The sequence below is a fragment of the Triturus cristatus genome, chromosome 1_1 (genome assembly GCF_964204655.1).
Source record: "Triturus cristatus chromosome 1_1, aTriCri1.1, whole genome shotgun sequence".
Lineage (NCBI taxonomy): Eukaryota > Metazoa > Chordata > Amphibia > Caudata > Salamandridae > Triturus > Triturus cristatus.
In genome coordinates, this window is record NC_140579.1 from 387,630,371 (window position 1) to 387,655,059 (window position 24,689).

Genomic DNA, 24,689 nt, shown 5'->3' on the forward strand with positions numbered 1-24,689 from the left:
CACCACTATCCCTAGGAGTTTACCAAAACTCATTCACTACACTGGAAGTGGTAAGGGAACTGCACACAATCTACATATTTCACGACTACACTTTACTGTCAATACCTGACTGATTTAATGCAAGCATAAGCCATAACTGTCTTCTAATGCTACTAAAACTTGAGAACATGACATGTTTTAAAACAATTATCTGTCAGCAAATACACGATGTTACCAAACGCTTCTCTCACAGTGGTTCCCAAATGTACACAGACTCACAGTGTGATTCTAGACAAGCACCACTATCCCTAGGAGTTTACCAAAACTCATTCACTACAGTGGAAGAGGTAAGGGAACTGCACACAATCTACATATTTCACGACTGCACTTTAGTGTCAATGCGTGACTCATTTAATCAACACATAAGCAAAGACTGGCTTCTAATGCTACTAAAACTTGACAACATTACAGGTTTTAAAACAGTTATCTGTCAGCAAATACACAATGTTACCAAATGCTTCTCTCACAGTGGTTCCCAAATGCAAACAGACTCACAGTGTGATTCTAGACAAGCACCACTATCCCTAGGACTTTACCAAAACTCATTCACTACAGTGGAAGTGGTAAAGGAACTGCACACAATCTACATATTTCACGACTGCTCTTTACTGTCAATACCTAACTCATTTAATGAAAGCATAAGCCATAACTGTGTCTAATGCTACTAAAACTTCACAACATGACAGGATTTAAAATAGTTATCTGTCAGCAAATAAACAATGTTACCATATGCTTCACTCACAGTGGTTCCCAAATGCACACAGACTCACAGTGTGATTCTAGACAACAACCACTATCCCTACGAGTTTACCAAACCTTATTTACTACTATGGAAGTGGTAAGAGAACTGCACACAATGTGCATATTTCAAAAGTGCACTTTTGTATCATTGCCTGGCTCATTTAATCAAAGCATAAGCAAAGACTGGCTTCTAATGCTACGAAAACTTAACATGACAGGTTTTAAAAGAGTTATCTGTCAGCAAATACAAGATATTACTAAATGCTTCTCTCACAGTGGTTCCCAAATGCACACAGGCTCTCTGTGTGATTCTAGACAAACAACACTATCCCTTGCACTATACCAAAACACATTTCTTCATCTACAAGGAGTACTACATTTTACTGCAGAAACATAACTCATTTCACAAATTCATAAACAATGACTAGTTTCTAATTCTACCAAAATATGAAAACTGCATAGTTATCTGTCTACCAACACATGAAAAAAACAAATCCTTATCACAAAATGGTTTCTACATGCACACACACTGTCAATAAGATTGTAGAGAAAAAAAGTACTCCCTACACTTTAGCAGAAGAAATACATTAGTCTGATTAAAATAAAAATAGTCTACATACATCCCCTCACAATTAAATAACTCACCTTTCAAGATGTTTTGTAGATTAAGAAGTATATCAGTCACACACCAGATATCAGTCACACACCAGATTTTCTTATACAGAATCTCTGCACTGTGCACCGGTCAGCAGAACCAAAGAATGGCAATATTTCCCTCTCATTTTCCACACATATACATGTAAACATCAAATCACATTCCTTCCCACATAAATTCAAAAGCAAACACACATTTCTATTGGTTAAACGTTTCAACCCTTTCCAAATGACATAAACTTCAACCCTTCCCCCAATCTGCCTTCTGCCCGTTACCATAGAAACAGGTCATGGAACACTGTACTGAGCACACAGGTCACAAGTTCAGCACACACAATGTTGCTAATCAAAACAGCAAGTGTGCTTGACTTCTCAACATATCAGCTAATCATACATAATGTTCCTTACAATCAGTTTTTGTTAACCAATAAGAATCATGCGTTTAAAAAACAGAATTATGCACCCTACCTTTCAGTGTAGAAGGTTGTTAAACAACCAATGATTTCTTATCTTTTTTCAAAATTGCATCTTAGCCACCATTTTAGAAACATCTTACTTTCCAAACTGCCATTTCATTTACAGAGACCATCTGAGTGCATCCAGACCTCCTTACAAGATGCTTACAGTGTGGATTGTGGGACACAGCTACATTTTCTGGAGCCAAAGGTATGCAGAAAACAAAGGCATTCACAAAGACCTAGGTTTTCCAAATGTAGACATTAAATGGATTGGACAGAGAGGGTTAAAGTGGCACCAATTGATGCCATTGGTGAAATCCTTCATGCAAATCCAACACCCTGACCTCATAATAGTGCACTGTGGTGGCAATGACCTAGGCACTTTGACTGGGGTAGGTCTGGAAATGCTTATGAAGGACACCTTTGCAGAACTGATTTCACTTTACCCTAAAACTGCCTTTGTGTACGCTAATGTATGCCAAAGGCAGAAATGGAACTGGTCCGATCATTTTTGTCCACAGATTGAGAAAGCTAGGAAACATGTGAATAAATGTGTTTCTGCTTTTCTCCGAGACTACAGAATGGGGTCCATTTACAATAACAATCTGCGCTTTCATATGCAAGAGATGTATTGGAGAGATGGAGTACACTTTACTGATGAAGGAAACAGAGTCTTCCTCAACAACTTTAGACTCTGTATAGGTACTTACTTATAAGTACAAAAACCCTTCAATGAACACAACGGCTCTTTTTAGAGCCACTCAAGAACAAAACACTTATGCTTAATCTTTATCTCCCAACAATTTCATTTTTTTTCCCTTGGATCCGCGAACCCACCGCGAGAGGATCCGTGCATCCAACGCGATAGGATGCGCGCACCATGCGCGCATTTCGCCGGTTTAAAAAAAAAAAGGGGGCCCCAGGGGGTCCTTCTGGGACCCCCTAAGCACCTCTAGAGGGTCAGAGTATTTCCACTCTGCCCCCTTTATATGTTTTACACACTTATTCCCCTTGCTTCTTCAGCCTCGCTTCTACCGAGGCAGAAAATGGCCGCCAACAGTTCCTGGTTTCGAATGTAGAGAGACACTTGACAGCCAATAAGCATTCAGCGCGCGATCGGGAGGGTGCGCGCTCGGTTCGGGGAGGGTGCGGGTACGGTGCAGGTAGGGTCCGCGGATCCTCCCCGGCCATAGATATCACTAACTTTTTTACCCTAATTTTCTCAGGAACTACTAAACAGATTCACACAATTTATGCAAAAGGCACGAGTCTGAACTGAGGACTACCTCTTTGCCAAATGTGGTGTCATTTCGTTCAGCGGTTCGGGCTGTAGCTGCGACAACAGATCCTATGGGAAATTGCATGGGGAAAACGCGTTTTGGGACCCCCCCTTTTTTCTCGGCCCCCGCTTGACGAGTCACCACGAAACTTTCAGGGTAGGAGCGGAGCTGGCCCAAAGTTTCGAAAATTTCGCGAGTATTCGTCAACCGGCGCCAGACTTATTGGGAATAGAATGTTGCGGATTTCCTATAGAAAATAAGTCCTAACTATAACTATCTACTGGCGACCGCCAGTAGATAATATATATATATATATATATATATATTCACTGAAAAAACCATAGGTTTCACACACGTTATAGTTAGGAATTAGCATTTAAAAAACCTTGCAAATTCACTGAAAAAACCATAGGTTTCACACATGTTATAGTTAGCTGGACATTTCACTCGTAAAAAACCAATGAAATTCCCCCGTTATAGTTAGTTCAGCTAACTATAACTCGCGCGCCCGCAATCCACTGCTGATGACGTCACATATTACATCACTCATGACATGGTCAGTGACATCACTCATGACATGACTGATGACATCTCAAATGACTCAGCCGAGCACATCCGCAGCAGCTCAGCCGAGCACATCATCGGCAGCTCAGAAGAGCACTCCATCTGCGGCGGCAGCTTCACCTTCTTCGGTTCCTCTGGATATACACCCTCTGTTTGAGAGAGTGCATATACGGTGCAACTTGTGTAATGCTCTTATCTCCTATGCGGACACCAGCATTCCGCTAATAAAGAGGAAGATACAGCAGCCCACGTGTGACACCCTATCATTTTTGCCATGTCTTTTTTTCCCTCTGTCCCTCAATTAACACAACGGCTCTTTTTAGAGCCACCTAACATCTAAACACTTAATTTTTTTTTTTTAATTCTATTTATTTAATGGTTTTTTCCCCGCCGTGCGCGCATCGTGCGCGCACGGTACGCGCACCCCGCGATTTTTTTATAAAAAATAAAATGTTTTCACCCTTCATGGTCCTTCAGGGACCTCCTGACAAAAGCTAGGGGGTCAGGAACTCTGTACCCTACCCCCTTTTCACGTTCTCCACCTTTCTTTTAAATGGAAACACACATTCCTTTTTTTTGCATATTTTAAATCTTTCCAAATGATTTCTACCCCCAACATGACTTCTGCCTGCTAGCATAGCATTAGATCATGGAACACTGGTGTGTGCAGAGACGTCAGAAGTTCAGCACATAATGTTTCTAATCCAAAGAGCAAGATTGCTTAACTTTTCAAACCTAACAGCAAATCCAAAGTAATGTTCTGTGGTAACACATTTTTCTGGACCAATACAAAACATGCTTTTAAAAATTTAAACATACAGCCTAGTTTTTATTGTAAAATGGTCTGAAACAGCCAATGAGTTCTTTTTATAAAAAAAAAAGTATATAAGCCTTCATTTTACAACTACCTTTCTTTTCATTTTGTCATTCTACTGAAAGACACCTTCAGAGTGCATCCATGTCTCCTCCTCACTCCCTGAAATACACTGCTGTTCTACCATTTTCAAGTAAAATTGATTGCTGCTCAGCTCCTTGTCCCAGGTAATAGGAAGAAATAGTGAGGGGAGTGGCTATGGTGTATGAAGATTCTGGAAGAGAATCTACTATGAACCAATGCTTCTGAGCGCATCCAGATGTCCTCCTCACTCCCTGAAGTAGATTGCTCTTCTGCCATTTACAACTAAAATTGATACCTGTTCTGCTCCTTGTACCACGAAATAAGAAGAAATAGTGAGGGGATTGGCAAGGCATTTATAGAGTAGACGGTGTACATTTCACAGATGAAGGGAACAGAGTCTTCCTCTTGATCTTTAGACTCTGCATCGATACCTACTTATAGGTACCAAAAAACACTCAATTAACACAATGGCTCTTTTTAGAGCCAACCAACATCCAAACACTTAAACTTTATTTTTAATTCTATTTTTTATACGATTTTTTGTCGCATCTCTATGCTTCCCTTGCACAGGCATACAAACTGCAGCCATGCACCGGTGCAGGCTCCCTTGCACCATGGTTCAAGGATGCCTGCGTGGTGGGGAGATTGTTCTTGTGCAGGAAGGGACACCAAGAGGCTTTTTCCTCTTTCAATGCGTGCTATAGAATGGAGGACGCACTAAAAGAGGAAAAAACGAGGAAAAATAAAAACATTTCTCCTCGTTGTGCCTCGCTACGCCACCTCTAGGGTAGCGTAGCATTCACACACATCTCCAGAGTTACGATTTCTCGTAAACCTGGACATGTGTCTAGTTCTTTGAGTGTTGCGTGGGAACACCCACAACAACACCCATGGAACGCCCCTTCAACGCACAGTGCTGCGTGTGAAGTGGCTGTATTTATGTGGAGAGGAAAAGTCACGCAGGGTGGCTTTTCCTCTCCTTGTAAATATGGAGGAGCTCCCTGCGCCACCAGTACGTTATGAAAAGTGACATAGTGGTGGCGCAGGGGCCTTGTTAATCTTCCCCAGAGATGTTAAGCAACTTAAGTGTAAGACAGACAAAGGGAGAGAGACTGAGAAGGAGTAAGGCAGTTAGAATGACTGAGACACATGGAGACAGGGAGAGATACATGGTTGAAAAAGTAGTGATGGAGGCAGTAAACCTAGGGGAGTAGTATAGAAGGAGTGAGGGAGTTACGAAAGAGCAGTAAAGGAAGAAGAGAGAGAGAAGGGGAATGAGAAAAGCAGTGTGAGGACAAGTGAAGAAAAGGGAGCATGAAAGTGAAGGGGTGAGAAATACAGATATTTCAAACTTACCTGACCAACAAAATAACTTAATTATAAATAAATGGGTTTTTTTAATTGCTGGAAAAAAGGATTACATTTCCTAAATTTTCTTTCTCGATCTGAAAAAAAAGAAAAAAAGTAGTAATATTTAACATTACATTTTAGAATACAGTACACATATTTTCATATTTACCAAAGTAATTTTTTGCCCTTTTTTTGAGGTTTTCAGAATATATTGAATTTCACTGCAAACTGTGAAATCAATTGCATTCATCACTTAACAGCGGGCAAAAAAAAGCCCTGAATCTCTACTCAGCAAAACATACCTTGATAGAAATGTAACATATATATTAAAAATATCATCTAAGAACAATAACAATTTGCAATAAATAACGTCTGTAAATTTTGTTGCTTAAGCTCGTACACCAAAATAATATCTGTCAAAGAAGTCCACAATAGAAACAGTTACCTTTCCATGAGGCCAAATGGTAGTTTTTAAATTCTTTTTTTGTGAAATATCCAATGGTAATCCTATAAAATCGAAATAATGGTTTCTTCAGATGCTGCAATTTGTATCTAAAATTTTGGTTTTAGAAAAATTAAGTAGGAATTTGGTAATTCTGCAGGCAAACGTTGCTTGAAATCAATTGTGAATCATTACACAGTGTCTAGCCTTTTTCACATTTTAGATAAACTGTGTAATGACCAGAAGTTATAGAATGTCCATCATGGAAAATTATTGCAACTGCAACAAAAGTTTTTCCTGATATTGATAATTGATTTCCTGTAAACTTCTTTATTAAAGTGTCCAATTTTGTTCCATCAGCTCTACAACGTAGCATCATTAAAATTACATAATGTCCATATTTCTTTAAAAATAACGTTGATAACATTTCTGATTTACATTGAAAACATTCCATGTTGTGATTTGCATCTTTAACTAATTTACTAAAAGTCACTGATTTACTCTCTGGTAATGTTAAATATATGAACCTTTCAGAATCAACATTAGAGCTGCATGTGTTCAAACAGTTTTCAAAACTATGTTCCCATTTATAAGAGAGACCAAACATATTTTCTATTTCTACCCCTTCATCTTCCAGTACCATAAGCATATACATTAAGAATTCCTGTGCATCTTGCTGGACATTTTGAGTAAACTGTGTACATCCTGAACATACATCTAAAAGATTTCTAACATCAGAAGCACTTTCTATTTTAGTTTTATCATTACTCAGCTTCTCATAAAGGAAACTCAGCAGAGAACAGAATCTTTTTTCATGATTTAGTATTATCTGCTCTTTGAAACTTTCAAGATAAAATACAACATTCAGCACTACATTAGCGTAGCAGTTGACACCAGAGCTATTTTCAAAATGACAACCAACAACCTCTTCAGCATTGTCCTTTTTCTTTTTGGTTGCAATCACATCAGTCTCTATTTGTTTACTCTTCTGTACATCCTCATTACAGATATTCTCAATTCTCCTTTTCCGACACACAACACGTTTTTCAAACACAGGATACTGACCTAAATGAGGAGCATAGATTTTTCTTAATCTATTATATTCCTTTACACAGTTTGCATCAGCACTAACTTTTGACTCATCAAAGTCTATCATGAATAAACCAGATATTTTTTTCACGCGTGACAAAGCAACATATGCCATACCTTCTTTAAACACAGTAGATCCAATGTTTACAAAAGCACAGTTAATCCTTGAGATTTGTGAATAGTTATAGCATATGCTAGAGAAAACGGAAACTGTTTCCTACGTACATATAAGTCTTTCACAAGCAAGAAACAAACTGAACAACGACTAATGTCTTTAACCTCTTCAATCTGATCAAATTTTATTTTTAAAAATTCAATTCCATCTTTTTTCTGGTAATTAACAAAACCCACAACTTTACCCATAGCTCTATTCACTAAACCTTTTTCTACATCTAAATTACGTCTTAAAATTACTCGACGGTTCATACATACATAAAGATTCTTTTCTAAACCAGCTGTTTTTGATATGTTTTTCTCTAGAGAATCCAATTTAGTTGTCAATTTGCTTGTCAATAGAATAGTTATTCCTTCATGCTGTATTTTATCCACAGCTTCCAGTTTTATAATCTCTTCTTTTTCCAATTTCAAAAGTTCTTGATTGAATATAGAGCATTCATGTAGTGTTGGCATTAAGCAGATTACAGTATTTTTTCCAGCAATTTTCTTGTATATTTTCTCTGGAACTATTTGTTCTGTTGGAAACAAATTACATAGCAATCGACTCTGTAAAGCTTTTCTGCCATGTTCTGTGAGTAGTCCAATTCTGATATCTTTGAGAATACTTGCATAATCATCATCATTTGCTTGCCGCATATTGGTAATGAGTTCTTTGTACTCAAAGTATGTCCAAATATTCACATTACCTATACTTCCTAACGACTTTTTCGTGTCTTCATGTGTAAGAGTATGAAATACTGGTTGTCTTTTAACTGGAGTGAGCTGCAGTAGATCCCCAAAAACTATAAGATGTGTTCCTACAAATAGCACGTCATAGTTTGTCTTTAGAATTTGCTGCATTCTTAAATGCACAAAGGCAAGCATTAAGTTTGATACCATGCTTACCTCATCAATAATGAGAACTTTCATTTTTTTCAATACTCTTGAAACTTCAAAACATACTTCTCCTGTTAGCTTGTGGTATTGTATTTTGTTCTCATACTCTACTGGTAACATTAGCAAACGATGGAGGGTAATTCCTTTTATGTTATATGCTGCTAACCCAGTTGGAGCAGTAACAACACAAGACAAAGTTGAATCAGTTTTTTTCTGTAGGTAGCTTCTAATTACTTTAATTAAGAAACCTTTTCCGGTTCCAGCTTGTCCACTCACATACATTCTGATTGGTTCAAATGATGTGCATGAGCACTCTTTATTTTCATGTAGTAATCCATGATCAATTTGTTTTGTGACTTCCTCATAAATTTGTTGTTGTTCATCATTCAGTTGCTGTTCCAAATTTGGTAAGTTTAATTAATCTTCCTGAGCTTGATTCATAGCTGTTTCCACTTCAGTCATGGCTATTGCAGCTTCATTTTCTACGATTGGTTGTCCTAGGGGATCTTGACTGAGCGTCCCAGAACTTTGACTGTCTTGAGAACTGTCTCTAGCTACTTCAGCTGCAATTGTTGCTTCTTATTCAATTTCTTCATTTAACATTTGTACATAAGTTGTGAAAGTACTGCATTCTATGGTATCTTTGCATGCATTAAAGGAATCTTCATAGCTCTGAAAATGTCCAAGTAATTCATCCTCTGAACGCCATGGTTTAAACAACTGTAAAAGTGCTAAGTGGTAAAATTCCTTCTTGTCAGTAGTGTCGCAACTCAGCTTTCTGTGATTTATCAAACTTCCTTTTGTTTGTTTTACCAAACATCCTTCCTCACCAATGACTTTATATTTACCATTGTTGATGTCTTCTGTGGTATTCCGTTTAAAAATGTAGTTCTGCAGCACTTCATAGAGACACATGTTCTCAAGATGATGACTTCTCTTTGGGTAATATGTGTCCAACATGTTTGTTCTTAAAATGTCTGTACTTTCTGGTTCGTACTCTGCTAAATATTCAATTTCTCGAATAGATTTCAATACCCGATTTCGCATGCCTGCAAGGCCTAAACTTACCCAAATTATTCTTCTGGATTTGGAGTACAGACTTGCAGATGATAACCTATCTGAGCATCCGTATGACCCAATTTCTCGATGCAATAACATCTTTAAACTGAAACTGTATAGCTTTTTACTGACAGTCTTCTCGTGAGAAATCTCATCCCACATTTCTTTCAATTCTGTTTTCTCAGATTTAGTGATGTAAAATGTGACATACCGAGCAACAGCAATAGAATTGTCAGCTCCATACTGAATATCCATGTTAGCATTCCACATGGATAAAATGACTGGGTTGTAGTCATTTATATATTTTGACTCTTCTTTTCTTCTTAGGTTGTAGGCATTTTTAGGCGATTTTCTTGTAATAGTATGTCGCACAGCTGACATAAAACTGTTTACTCTTCCTTTTGAAAGAACAGGTCGTTGAAATCCAAATCGACATTTTGTGTAGAATTTATCTTTACTCTTGTACTTTCGTCGACAGTATTTTCCACACCGATGACTTTGGAAACGTAAAACTTGCTCTTTTAAGTTTTTTTCTTCTGTGATTTTAGGTATAGCACATGTTGCATATCCTTCAATGAAAGATAAAACTGCATCATCAGAATCTGTTCCAAATTTTGGGGCATCCTTGATCCACAACAGCATATGAATATGAGGAGCACCTCTTGCTTGGTGCTCTTTTCTCCAAAAGTAATCCACAACTTCTCCAAGCGGTGGATTTTTTTTATTGCAGATGAAGGACATCATAGCCTCAAATCTATGATTGAAATATCTGCAAACATTAACCGGATCCAATGAGCACAATTCTCCTGCTGTATTGTATTGGATGTTTTCAATATTTGAATTTGCCTCTCGAGGAAAATCCAGTAAATCATCCCAAGCGTACTCAGCACAGCTTAGGGTAAGGGACCATGTAGGAGTTCCTAAATTCCGCAACATACATTTCAATTCTCCATGGTGTCGGTACCAATATTCATTAGTTCCACGCTGACAAGCCATCAGATTAATCAATTGTGATTCCAAATGATCATCTCGCTGTTGCACTTTGTTCAGAAAATCCTTTGAAGACACATTATGTAGATGTACTCCAGTTTTTAAAATGTGATTTACTGCATAAGATAGTGCAGACAAGTCACTTTCAAATAAAAGATGGAACAAATAAGGAATACTTTGACGAAATCTTGGATCTTCTGCATATAATCTTGTTGTCCGATACTCAGAAGCAGGAATCTGTACTGGACGTTCATCATATTGTCAAACTTTTCCTGTAGGAAACAGCTGGGGAAAACAACGAGCTTCCAAGCTCTCCTCCCATACACTCACGGGAGTTCCTTTTGCTTTTTTCATCTGAAACAGATCAATAGTGTTTCCCATACCTTCTTTAGAATGAAGAGGATGTATGCTGACATGTTCATAAATTTCTTCTTCTTTTGACTTATCCACTTTTTCAATTTGCCCATTTGGTATTCCTGTGTCTGCTAGTAACACTTCTTCATCTTCATCCATATAAATTGATTCATACCATTTATTATTTCATTTCAAATATAAATTTGCTCTTTGTACTTTTCGTACATCTACCAGCTCCTGCCAAATTTTCTTATTCTTTGTAGGTACACCATTAACCAGAATAACTAATGGTTCAGTTTCCAAACTATCTGCATCAATTGTTTCAATATTTTTTTTCAAATCTAATGGCAAATAGACAACTCTTCCTTTTAAACCTCTTTGTAAATCTGAAGGAGGTAATTTGCCTGTTTTGGGCTCCATACGAACTATAGTCTGAAACGGATGGACACATTGAATGAGTATAGACTCATACGTATTTAAATCACTAAGTTCTGCAGGAATATCAACCAATTCTAAATTATTATGTACAGCTCTAGCTGGCATTTTATTTTCTTCTAACTTGTTATAACAGTATTTACAAATACGCTGATCTTCACCCAATTCAAAACAATTTTCCAGAAACAAATTTGTAGCAAAATCCTTCCACTTAGAATTATTTTCTTTTTCACTTTTTTTATAGAGATCAACATTCCTTGTTTGAGTTTTATAATGGCTTCTCCGGCAACAAATACAAGTAATATTTGGTCTTTCATTAGAGATGATAGTAAATTTTGTCATTTGATCTTCAAATGTTTTGCTAACAGTGGGTTCTCCATTCTCTTCCACATTTTCTTCAATGACTGTGTCATTTCCTGCACTTTCTTGCTCTGGACCAAAGTAACAAAACTCAATATCCTCACAAACCTTCTTCACATCTGATACAGATCCACGGAACAGAGCACTATTCAACTCATGTAACTTTAGTGCTGGACTTTTAGCAAAATACAATCTTCTCACAAACTTTCTCATTTCAGTATGATGAACTGCCAGCATCCTAAAATGGTGAAAAACTCTTTGACAAACTGTCCTAGAAAAACAAGCCAGAGAATGTCCTTGCAAACCAGTATTCTCTCTCACTCTGCATGGATCTAGTCTTTGAAGCACCTTAATCTTCTGTTTAACACTTTTTTTTACTATATTCTCTTAGAAAGTCACGAAATGTATCAATAGATTCCTGTCATACAGTACAAATACTACTACAATTCCAAGTGTACACTGGGGCTTTAGGACGTCTCCCCATAACCTCATCAGCTAACACTTCTTCCTCATTTCTTGGAACCATTTTCTCCTTTTCCATTACACAACCATCCTTAACTTCATATGCTCGACCCCTGGTGTCAACTGCATGCAGCAAACTATTACTTTGAAGATAACTCTCTTCATTAACCCCTTCGGTGCCCGCCCCTTTCCCCGCCCTGTGCCGGCCGTTACATTAGCGGGCGGGGTTTGTGACGAGCTGGACTCGTCATGGGCACAGCGCCACCGCGGCCCATGACGAGTCCAGCTCGTCACGGGCACCGAAGAGGTTAAAAAATGGTTCAGTACTTGAACTATGCTTCCATTCACCTAAGAACACTTTAGAAAAGTTTTTTTTTTTCACTTCTCTTTTTCTTTTTCTTTTTGACTTCATTTCATTCACTAATTTATCTAATGTACGGATCCTGTTCAAAATTAAAATGAATAGTTTTCTTTTTAATTCCAAAGCCTTTGCAACAATTGATTCAATTTATTTCTTTTTCTTATAAAATTTTGGCTTTCTTCCTATATTTTTTCACATCCTTTAGCAAATTGAACATCACTCTTCTCTGAAACATTTTTCTACGAATGTTTTTAAAATCTATTTTTCTTTTTAAGTCATTCTTTCTTACTTCTGATTCTACATTAGCATTTAGTATATTCTGTCGATTGTCTTTTTGTTTTCTACTTTAAACACTATTTCCAGTGGATATATTTTTTACATTTTTTCTTTGCTTGAGGATATTTTTTATAAAATCCTTAGTCTGCTTACCAGAAGGCTTTTTCCTTGTTCCAACATGAGGTTCTTCAACTAATTTTTGTTGTCCAGTTGTCTTCAAATATAGATGTTGTTGCTGTTCTTTTCTCTTTCTTGATTTTATAGGCATCTTTAATTTATTTCAGTGTTGTTCAGCAATACCTGAAAGAAACTAAAAAAAAAAATACCTTTATGTAATTTAAATATATTACTATATTTTTTATGAGCTTTTCAAAACCTATCATATGAGCTGTCCCTTTCCTACGACTGCAAGTCTTACACAATAAAAGCTACACAAATTAAATCTCTGACAACAATTCCTGTGTGCACACAGGCTAATGGTGTGATTCTAGGAAGAAAACGATATTTGATTGGCAATTTCAAAGCACATTTACTACTGTGGTTTTGCAAGTGATAATTACTGTAACAGCCTCACACATTTTCCTTATAGTTTAGAGAGGCAGAAAAGAGCACATGTCCTAACAGCTACTTGAGAGCATGAGCATGTGGAACCTGGGTGAGTGATTAGACTAGAGCAAAGAAAATGAGCCTTGGTGATGTTGAATGTGGTAGCGTTACACACTACTATCTAAAATACCACACAGTGCTGAATAGTAAGCATGGGAGTGCAGGAGAAGCACCTGCCTGTGTGCTAAGAGCGTGCTTCTGGAGACTGTGTATTGTCAGGTGCAAGAGAGATCTGCATGGACGCTTGCACAACTGCATGAAGACTGCAGAGATGTATGTAAGAGTACATGTATGGTAAGGGTTAATTGGAGTTTGGAACATGTAGGAACTACCTCACCCATGGCAGGAGTGGAAGGAAAATCTACCCTGTTGTTTTCAAATGTGTTTGCATTTACCTCTCATCTGTGAGATAGTGATTTGTGCTGAATGCTAACCATCACAGTTCAAGAAAACAAGCTGCCCCTTTCCTACGAATGCAAGTCTTACAGAACCAGACCACCACAAATTAAATCTCTGACAACAATTCCTTTGTGCACACAGACTCATGGTGTGATTCTAGGCAGAAAACGATATTTGATTGGCAATTTCAAAGCACATTTACTCTTGTGGTTTTGCAAGTGATAATTACTATAACAGCCTGACACATTTTTCTTATAGTTCAGAGAGGCAGAAAAGAGCACATGTCCTAACAGCTACTTGAGAGCATGAGCATGTGGAACCTGGGTGAGTGATTAGACTACAGCAAAGGAAATGTGACTAAGTGATATTGATTGTGTTAGCGTTACTCACTGCTATCTGAAATACCACACAATGCTGAATACTTAGCATGGGAGTGCAGGTGTCGCCGTCCAATTGTCCTCGGGGTCGCACGATGCTGTAAGGGGTCCACCTCCCGATAGCCCCTTGGTCTGATATCAAAATATGACAGACACAGAAGGGCGATCAGGCGAGGGAAGGAAAGGAAGGGAACTGCGGGGAGGGAGATCTGAAAGAGAAATAAACAGTATGCTATGGTTAGAACAACCCTAGATCCCTGGGCAAATTGCTATCCCCTAAGTCCCCTGCAGTACCTGTAAAGGAAATAACGAGCTCCTGACTTGGGAGACTTGGATACCCGGGAAGCTGGTGTTCGTGAGTCCTACAGAGAAGGCACGGATTAGAATGCGTGTCAACACCCTCTCTACTCCCACACTTGCGTTAGCTCCCTTGGTTTAGGTACCTACCACCAATCCGGGGTTTCTGTCCATACAGGGGGGGGGGGGGGGGAGGACGTATGCCAGAAGTCACCTCACCGCCCCTGTATGAAGTACAAAATAAACAAATGACGTGCAGATGGGTTTAGAACCACTGGTAATTCCTGTACCCCTGTGATGGGGTAAACACGAACCCCTTAGCACTGCTCCAATGAATCTTGCGCAGTGCCAGCAAGTAACAAGATACGACCCCCACAAGTTATCGATGATGTCTCACTACCACAATGTTCTGATAGAAAGCACTGATAGCTCTGGAAGCCCTCACTGGGTCTTTACAAAGAAGAAACCGCCTTGTGCCTGGTCTCTTACGGACTCTCGCACCAGAATTGTCTCGAGAACCCAGCACAATGAATTCGCGACCCCGCAATGCCTTGGAAGGCGTCCAACGGGATCGACAACGTTCTCTCCAGAAGCAGACACAAAGAATTTGCGATCCCGCAATGCCTCGGAAGGCGTCCAACGGGATCGACAACGTTCCGTATCACTACCGTGTATGGCCTTGGGAGTAGGCCAGACCGGTAATGCTCAAATATCGCAAGCACACGAGTCAGCGAGGAAAAAGTAAGTCGATGCAGAGCACCCCTACCAGTACGCCGCACTCTGTCTTGCCCGAACCAGGAAACCAAAATAACTGGCACCTGTGTTCCGCCGGATGTTCCTTTTGTTCTTGGTTGCGCCGAGCGCGCCGACGTTATGAGCGTCTGCCCGCATTGCGCCCTGGGAACTGTAGTTCCCCTTACTCCCGTCTACCGCGGGTGTTTCTCCCGGTAACCTGCAGTGCTCTTCGGCGCCGTCTGTGGGTCGCGACAGCAGGAGAAGCACCTGCCTGTGTGCTAAAAGCGTGCTTCTGGAGACTGTGTATTGTCAGGTGCAAGAGAGATCTGCATGGACGCTTGCACAACTGCATGAAGACTGCACAGATGTATGTAAGAGTACATGTGGGGTAAGGGTTAATTGGAGTTTTGAACATGTAGGATCTACCTCACCCATTGCAGGAGTGTAAGGAAAATCTACCCTGTTGTTTTCAAATGTGTTAGCATTTGCTTCTCATTTGTGAGATATTCATTTGTGCTGAATGCTAGCCATCACACTTTAAGAAAACAAGCTGCCCCTTTCCTACGAATGCAAGCCTTACAGAACCAGACCACCACGAATTAAATCTCTGACAACAATTCCTTTGTGCACACAGACTCATGGTGTGATTCTAGGCAGAAAATGATATGTGATTGGCAATTTCAAAGCACATTTACTACTGTGGTTTTGCAAGTGATAATTACTGTAACAGCCTGACACATTTTCCTTATAGTTTAGAGAGGCAGAAAAGAGCACATGTCCTAACAGCTACTTGAGAGCATGAGCATGTGTAACCTCTGTGAGTGATTAGACTACAGCAAAGGAAATGAGCCTTAGTGATATTGATTGTGTTAGCGTTACTCACTGCTATCTGAAATACCACACAGTGCTGAATACTTAGCATGGGAGTGCAGGAGAAGCACCTGCCTGTGTGCTAAGAGCGTGCTTCTGGAGACTGTGTATTGTCAGGTGCAAGAGAGATCTGCATGGACGCTTGCACAACTGCATGAAGACTGCACAGATGTATGTAAGAGTACATGTGGGGTAAGGGTTAATTGGAGTTTTGAACATGTAGGATCTACCTCACCCATTGCAGGAGTGGAAGGAAAATCTACCCTGTTGTTTTCAAATGTGTTAGCATTTGCCTCTCATTTGTGAGATATTGATTTGTGCTGAATGCTAGCCATCACACTTCAAGAAAACAAGCTGCCCCTTTCCTACGAATGCAAGTCTTACAGAACCAGACCACCACGAATTAAATCTCTGACAACAATTCCTTTGTGCACACAGACTCATGGTGTGATTCTAGGCAGAAAACAGTATTCCTGGGTGATACCAGTACACCTTAACTTATTGACATACTCCATAATATCAAGTTCAAAGCAGTTAAATATCTTCCAAAACATAAAATATAAAACACAACTTTAAAACAAGAATCACATTTATATTTTCATATCAAAATGCACCACATACATCGCCTCTCAAATTCATAGCTCACCTTTAAAAGTAGTTAGTTGAGAAAGAAATGTGGCACTCACACAGCAGATTATCAGAGCCAGAATCTCTGAACTGTACACCTCTCAGCAGAACCAGTAAATGGCATTCTTTCCCTCTCTTTTTTCACACATATACATGTTAACTTCAAATCACATTGCTTCCCACATTTTTTCAAATGGAAACACACATTTCTATTGGTTGCAAATTTCAACCCTTTTCCAAATGATCCCTACCCCCAACAAGACTTCTGCCTGCTACCATAGCAACAGGTCATCGAACACTGGTGTGAGCAGAGAGGTCAGAAGTTCAGCACACAATGTTTCTAATCCAAAGAGCAAGAGTGCTTGACTTTTCAAACCTAACAGCAAATCCAAAGTAATGTTCTGTGTGAACACATTTTTCTGAACCAATACAAAACATGCGTTTAAAAATTTAAACATACAGCCTAGTTTTTAGTGTTGAATGGTCTGAAACAGCCAATGAGTTCTTTTTATTTTAAAAAAAAGTATGTAAGCCTCCATTTTACAACTACCTTTCTTTTCATATTGTCATTCTACTGAAAGACACCTTCTGAGTGCATCCAGATCTCCTTGAAAGATGTTCAGTGTGGATTGTAGGTCATAGCTATGTCTTCTGGAGTGAAAAGTATGCAGAAAAAAGAGGTATTTAGAAAGACCTTGCTTTGCCAAATGTAGACATTAAATGGATTGGTCAGAGAGGGTTAAAGTGGCACCAATTAATGCCTTTGGTGAAATCCTTTCTACATCTCCCACAGCCTGACCTTATAATTGTGCACTGTGGTGGAAATGACCTAGGCACCTTAACTGGGGTAGATCTGGAAATGCTTGTTAAGGACACCTTTGTGCAATTGATGTCACTTTTTCCACAAACTACCTTTGTATATTCTAATATATGCCAAAGGCAAAAGTGGAACTGGTCCAACCAATATTGTCCGCAGATTGACAAAGCAAGAAAGCACGTCACTAAGTCTGTTTCTGCTTTCCTCAGAGACTATGGTATGGGTTCTATATACCACAACAACTTGCGTTACAACATGCAAGGCATTTATAGAGGAGACGGTGTTCATTTCACAGATGAAGGCAACAGAGTCTTCCTCTTGAACTTCAGACTCTGCATCAGAACTTACTTGTAGGTACAAAAAAACACTCAATGAACACAACGGCTCTTTTTAGAGCCAACCAACATCTAAACACTTAAACTTGATTTTTAATTCTATTTTTCTATGTTTTTTTTGCCGCCGTGCGCGCACCGTACGCGCACCGTGCGCGCACCCCGCGATATTTAAAAATTTTTTTTTTTTTTGTGTGAGCTAATGGGTCTTTCATGGTCCCCCTGAGAAGGCCTAGGGGGCCAGGGACTCTCTACCCTGCCCCTTTTCACGTTCTTCACTTGTGTTTTTAGCTCTCTTCTGCCTCTAAAACTCAAAATGGCGGCTGGGGGTGCGCGCATCGTGATTTTTTGAAAAAAAAAATGTTTTTTTCACCCTTCAGGGTCCTTCAGGGACCCCCTGACAAAGGCTAAAGGGTCAGGAACTCTCTACCCTGCCCCCTTTTCACGTTCTCCACCTTTCTTTTTCCCTGTCACACACACAACACACAAAATGGCGGTCGACACTTCCTGATTTCGACCGATTCGAATGTTGACTGTCATGAATCCACCAATCAGAATTACGCTCGCGCACGGCCCAATGCGCGTACCGTGCGCGCACGGTGCGCGCACCGTGCACGCCTATAGATATGTATGTGCTTTTAACTGCAATTTTCTCAGGAACTACTGAACAGATTGACATCATATATGCAAAAGGCACATCTCTGACCTGAGGACTACCTCTTTGCCAAATTTCAAGTAATTCTGTTTAGCCGTTCGGGCTGTACCTTCGACTAAAGGTCCTATGGGAAATTGCATGGGGAATATGCGTTTTGGACCCCCCTTTTTCTCGGCCCCCGCTTGACGAATCACCCCGAGACTTTCAGGGTAGGAGCTGAGCGGAGCGCCCCATTAGTTTTGAAAATTTCGTGAGGATTCGTCAACCGGCGCCAAAGTTATTCAAAATAGAATTTAGAGATTTCCTATGGAAACACGGTCCTAACTATAACTATCTACTGGCGACCGCCAGTAGATAATATATATATATAAATCCGCAACATTCTATTGGGAATATCTTTGGCGCCGGTTGATGAATCTTCGTGAAATTTTCCAAACTTTTGCCCAGCTCTGCTCCGCTCCTACCCTGAAAGTTTCGTGGTGATTCGTCAAGCAGGGGCCGAGAAAAAAGGGGGGTCCCAAAACGCATTTTCCCCATGCAATTTCCCTTAGGACCTGTTGTCGCAGCTACAGCCCGAACTGCTGAACGGAATTACACCAAATTTGGCAAGGAGATAGTCCTCAGTTCAGACTCGTGCCTTTTGCTTAAATGGTGTAAATCCGTTCAGTAGTTCCTGAGAAAATTAGACTTAAAAGTTAGTGATATCTATGGCCGGGGAGGATCCGCGGATCCTCCCCGCACCCTCCCCGAACCCTCCCGAGCACGAGCTGAATGCTAATTGGCTGCCAACACTCTGAATCAGGAAGTGTTGGCAGCCATCTTGTGCCTTGGTAGAACCGAGGCACAAGAAAGCACAAAAGCAAAGGCGCAAAACGCGACAATGGGGCAGGGTAGAAACACCCTGACTCCCTAGGCCTGCTCAGGGGGTCCCACAAGGACCCCCAGGGCCAAAAAAAGTATTTAAAAAAAAAAAAGAATCGGCGAGATTCACGCACCCAGCGCGAATTTCGGACGAAAATAAAAAAAAAAAGCGCGGGGATCCCGGGGGGGGGGGGGGGGGCAAATCCCGGGGGCAGAAATAAAAAAGTATGGGGGGGTCCCAATCCCCACCACACTGCCCCGGGGACCGCCACCCCCCGGGGCTCAGAGATACTATATAGGGGGGGCTCACGGCCCCCCCTGGCCCCGGGGACCACCACCCCCGGGGTTTATAGAAAATGGGTGGGGGGGGGTCGCAGCCCCCCCAGCCCCGGGGACTGCCACCCCCCCGGGGCTTGAAAGTATTTGCGATGGGGGGGCTCTCAGGCCCCCCCAGCCTCCCCCAGCCCCGGGGACCGCCACCCCCCGGGGCAACTTGTCTGTGTGGGAGGGGGGCCACGCGCCCCCCTCCTGGAGCCAATGATGGCCCTGGGGACCGCCACCCCCCAGGGCCGGCTCCTGCAGTGTCCCGGGGTGCCCACCCCTGGGACACTGCTGTTTGCAATCACAGGGCGGGAGCCTCGCGGCTCCCACCCTGTCATTGCAAACTGTTTTGCTTCATTGAAGCGAGAGCAGGGAAACCTGCTCTCGCTTCAATGAAGCAAAGACGATTGTTTTTCCACATGGGGAGCAGCATGTTAGCTGCTCCCCATGTCGAAAAGCAATGCCGGCATAAAAGATCGGGATCGGGCCGGAGGCCACGCCCCCTCCTTACACCACTCGGCAAACGCGCCCCCTGGCGCATTTGCAGAGGGGGAACTAATTCCCCTTGAATACTGGGGGTCCCTGGGGGCCAACTAGCCCACCAGGAACCTCCAGTATGCGTCAGGGGGCTGCGTTGCAGAGAGGTGTAATGAGGCCACACCCCTTTTTACACCTCTCTGCAACGCAGTTCCGTGGCGCTTACTGGACGTACCTGGTGGCCTAGTCGGCCGCTACAGGACCTCAGGATTCAAGGGGACTTAATCCCCCAACTTAAAATGCGCCACGGGGCACGTTTGCACAGTGGTGAAGGTAGGGGGCGGGGCCTGAGGTGATGTGTGCAAACACACCCTGTGGCGCGTTTTAATTTAGGGAATTAATTCCTCTTCAATCCAGAGGTCCCCTAGGGGCCAACTAGCCCACCAGGTACCTCCAGGAAGCGCCACGGAGCTGCGTTGCAGAGTGTTGTAAAAAGGGGCGCGGCCTCTGAACACCTCTCTGCAGTGCAGCTCCCTGGAGCATACTGGAGGTACCTGGTGGGCTAGTTGGCCCCCAGGGGACCGCAGGATTGAAGAGGAATTAACTCCCCAACTTGAAACGCGCCACAGGGCGTGTTTGCACACGTCACCTCAGGCCCCGCCCCCTTCCTTTACCATTGTACAAATATTCCTCTAAAATCAGCCGAACTACGAATTCCGATTTACTCACCTGTAATCAGGAGAGAACCCAGTGCTGCATCTTTTAGCCCAGCACTGACCCTGAAGAGTAATTCTAAGCATACTTACCAGTAACTTGTATTTCCTTCCATAGGAATCCATTGTGTGGTTTTCACCAGAAAATTCTCAGTGTCCATTTTTGAAACGTACAAATATTCCTCTAAAATCAGCCGAACTACGAATTCCGATTTACTCACCTGTTATCAGCAGAGAACCCAGGGCTGCATCTTTTAGCCCAGCACTGACCCTGAAAAGTAATTCTAAGCGTACTTACCAGTAACTTGTATTTCCTTCCATAGGAATCCATTGTGTGGTTTTCACCAGAAAATGTTCAAAGTGTCCATTTTTGAAATGTAGAAATATTCCTCAAAAATCCGCCGAACTACGAATTCCGATTTACTCACCTGTTATCAGGAGAGAACCCAGGGCTGCATCTTTTAGCCCAGTACTGACCCTGAAAAGTAATTCTAAGCGTACTTACCAGTAACTTGTATTTCCTTCCATAGGAATCCATTGTGTGGTTTTCACCAGAAAATTTTCTGTGTCCATTTTTGAAATGTAGAAATATTCCTCCAAAATCAGCCGAACTACGAATTCCGATTTACTCCCCTGTAATCAGAAGAGGATCCAGTGCTGCATCTTTTAGCCCAGCACAGACCCTGAAAAGTAATTCTAAGCGTACTTACCAGTAACTTGTATTTCCTTCCATAGGAATCCATTGTGTGGTTTTCACCAGAAAATTTTCAGTGTCCATTTTTGAAACGTACAAATATAACTCTAAAATCAGCCGAACTACGAATTCCGATTTACTCACCTGTAATCAGGAGAGAACCCAGTGCTGCATCTTTTAGCCCAGCACTGACCCTGAAAAGTAATGCTAAGCGTACTTACCAGTAACTTATATTTCCTTCCATAGGAATCCATTATGTGGTTTTCAGCAGAAAATTTTCTAAGTGTCAATTTTGAAACGTACAAATATTCCTCTAAAATCAGCCGAACTACGAATTCCGATTTACTCACCTGTTATCAGGAGAGAACCCAGTGCTGCATCTTTTAGCCCAGCACTGACCCTGAAGAGTAATTCTAAGCGTACTTACCAGTAACTTGTATTTCCTTCCATAGGAATCCATTGTGTGGTTTTCACCAGAATATTTTCTAAGTGTCTATTTTCAAAAACTAAAAATATTCCTAAAAAATCACCTGTATGACTTAAACACATTCTTTCAACTGTTTACAGGAGGTTGGCCAGTGCTGGATCCAGGATCCACCACTGAGTAAGAAAAAGTAATGATAACACTACTTGCCTGCTAAGTGAATTTTCTGCCATAGGATAACATTGGTGATTCTATGTGAAAAAAATTCTAAGTGTCAACTTTTAAAATACAATAATATTCCTTAAAAATAACTACTGTAACCAAAGCGCTTTTACTCAACTGTTTACAGGAGATGTCTAAGTACTGAATCTAGGATCCAGTCCTGTGGTTAGAAAAGTAATCCATAAAGTAACTAATTGCATTTCACTAGAAATTCACATTGAGCTCAATGTTGCTTTGTGTTTGAAATTGTGTTGCCCATTGCAACAACTGTAACTACTGTACTTAAAAGTCTGTTGCCTATTTGCCAATATGTAAACTAAAGTAATTAATTCTGAAAAAAGTATATTTTGTATTGTAATGTATAATGTAATTATAATGTAATTAAAAAAAATATATCTAAAAATAAATAGTTTAAAAAATATAGTAAATCAGTATCAAAAAAATCAGTATAACAATTAATACATTCAAAATTGTCATTTACAAAACCTTTGAAATTCACTGAAAAAACCATAGGTTTCAGGCCTGATATAGTTAGGAATTAGCATTTAAAAAACCTTTGAAATTCACTGAAAAAACCATAGGTTTCAGGGGCGTTGTAGTTAGGAATTGGCATTTAAAAAACCTTAGAAATTCACTGAAAAAACCATAGGTTTCAGGGGCGTTATAGTTAGCTGGACATTTCCCTCGTACAAAACCCTAGAAATTCCCCCGTTATAGTTAGTTCAGCTAACTATAACTCGCGCCCCCGCAATGCACTGCTGATGACGTCACATATTACATCACTCATGACATGGTCAGTGACATCACTGATGACATCACTGATGACATCTGAAATTACATCACTGATGACATCACTGATGATGTCATCCAGTGAGTGTGTGTTTCTGTAAATTTTAAATATGTTTAATATATATAGGGAAAAACCTATGGAAGAATGAGTGGGTGTATAAGTGTGTGAATGGATGATTTAGTAGGTGCGTGACTGACTCTATAAGTGAGTCATTAAACATATCTTACTCCAGACTAGTGACTAAACTGTGTGAATGTCTGTATCTGTCTGTCTGTTGGTGTATAAGCGGCTGCATGGTTTTGTGAATAGCTATATGAGAGTTTCTATGGGTTATTGATTGGTTGTCTGAGTATCTGTATGGGTGCCTGAGTGTTTGTGTGGGTGGGGTGTGTGTGACTCTGTGCATACATGTGTGAGTGGGTGATTCTATGGGTGCATGGTTTTAAGAGTGCATCTGTGATGGAGTGTATGGTTGGGTGAGTGTATGTATGGGTGTGTTAGTGATTGAATGTATATCTAAGTGGTACATGTGTGAGTAACTACATATGTAAAGGCAGTATATATGTGTGTAAGAGTATATAAGTGGGTATATGTGAGAGTGTGTGATTGTTAGAGTGGCTGTATGGATGAGTATGTGCTTGTATCAGTGATTGTATAAGAGTGTAAGAATGTGGTACTATTTTTATGAGTAAGTGAACTTGTGTGTGTATAACTGCATAGGTGAGTAAATGGGAGTGTGATTCATTATTTGCATGACTGACTAGGTGTGAGAGTACCTCTATGGATGATTGGTGGTGTGTGAGTGTCTATGTAGGTGTATAAATGCATATGATAGTCCTGTACTGAGTGACTGTAAGTATGAGTGACTGTACACGTGAGTGAGTGGATGTGTGTGTAGATCTAAGAGTCAATGAGTGGGTATGTAGTTATTGGTATTGGAGTATCTATGGTATTGAGAATGGACGTCTGAAATTTTGATTGAGTATATCAATATGAGAAGATGCACTAATTTATCACATGGATGACGTCATCAGTGATGTCATCAGTGATGTCATTTCAGATGTCATCAGTGATGTCATCAGTGATGTCACTGACAATGTCATGAGTGATGTAGTATGTGATGTCATCAGCAGTGCATTGCGGGGGCGCGAGTTATAGTTAGCTGAACTAACTATAACGGGGGAATTTCTAGGGTTTTGTACGAGGGAAATGTCCAGCTAACTGTAACGCCCCTGAAACCTATGGTTTTTTCAGTGAATATATATATATATATATATACTGAAAAAACATTACAGGGACAATGTTATTTTCTATTTTTAGACCTTCATCGTTTTTCTCCATTAGCAGGCATTTAATTAGCTTACAAAATGGGTATGTAATATCTATGCGTTGTTCATTTTATTATCTTCTAACCTATCACCTATATTGTCCAAAGACTACAAATTCCTCAGTAAAACTTGTAAATACATGGGATTGTGGTTGAATACATCAATACCCCTGGATGATTAATGAGTGCATAGGTAATGCCTAGGTGATTCCCTGAGGATACATGTAGTGCCTAGATGATTCCCTGACTATGTCATAACTCCATGAGTCATTCCATATCT

At 40.5% G+C, this 24,689-nt stretch overlaps 1 protein-coding gene across 1 annotated transcript; it reads right to left on the minus strand.

Moving 5' to 3' along the window:
- Positions 1-9,083: 9,083 nt before the first annotated feature.
- On the minus strand, positions 9,084-18,495 carry LOC146870267 (uncharacterized). The gene is made up of 2 exons (XM_085632946.1): positions 12,529-18,495; positions 9,084-12,466 (listed from the first exon to the last, which is right to left on the minus strand). Exon 2 carries the CDS (start codon positions 10,621-10,623, stop codon positions 9,148-9,150), a length of 1,476 nt encoding a protein of 491 aa, XP_085489072.1. The 5' UTR covers positions 10,624-12,466; positions 12,529-18,495; the 3' UTR covers positions 9,084-9,147.
- Positions 18,496-24,689: the final 6,194 nt, after the last annotated feature.

What these genes read in the sequence shown, in the direction of transcription:
- LOC146870267 (XM_085632946.1), bottom strand. Translation starts at nt 10,623, where the DNA reads ATGGCTTGTCAGCGTGGAACTAATGAATATTGGTACCGACACCATGGA.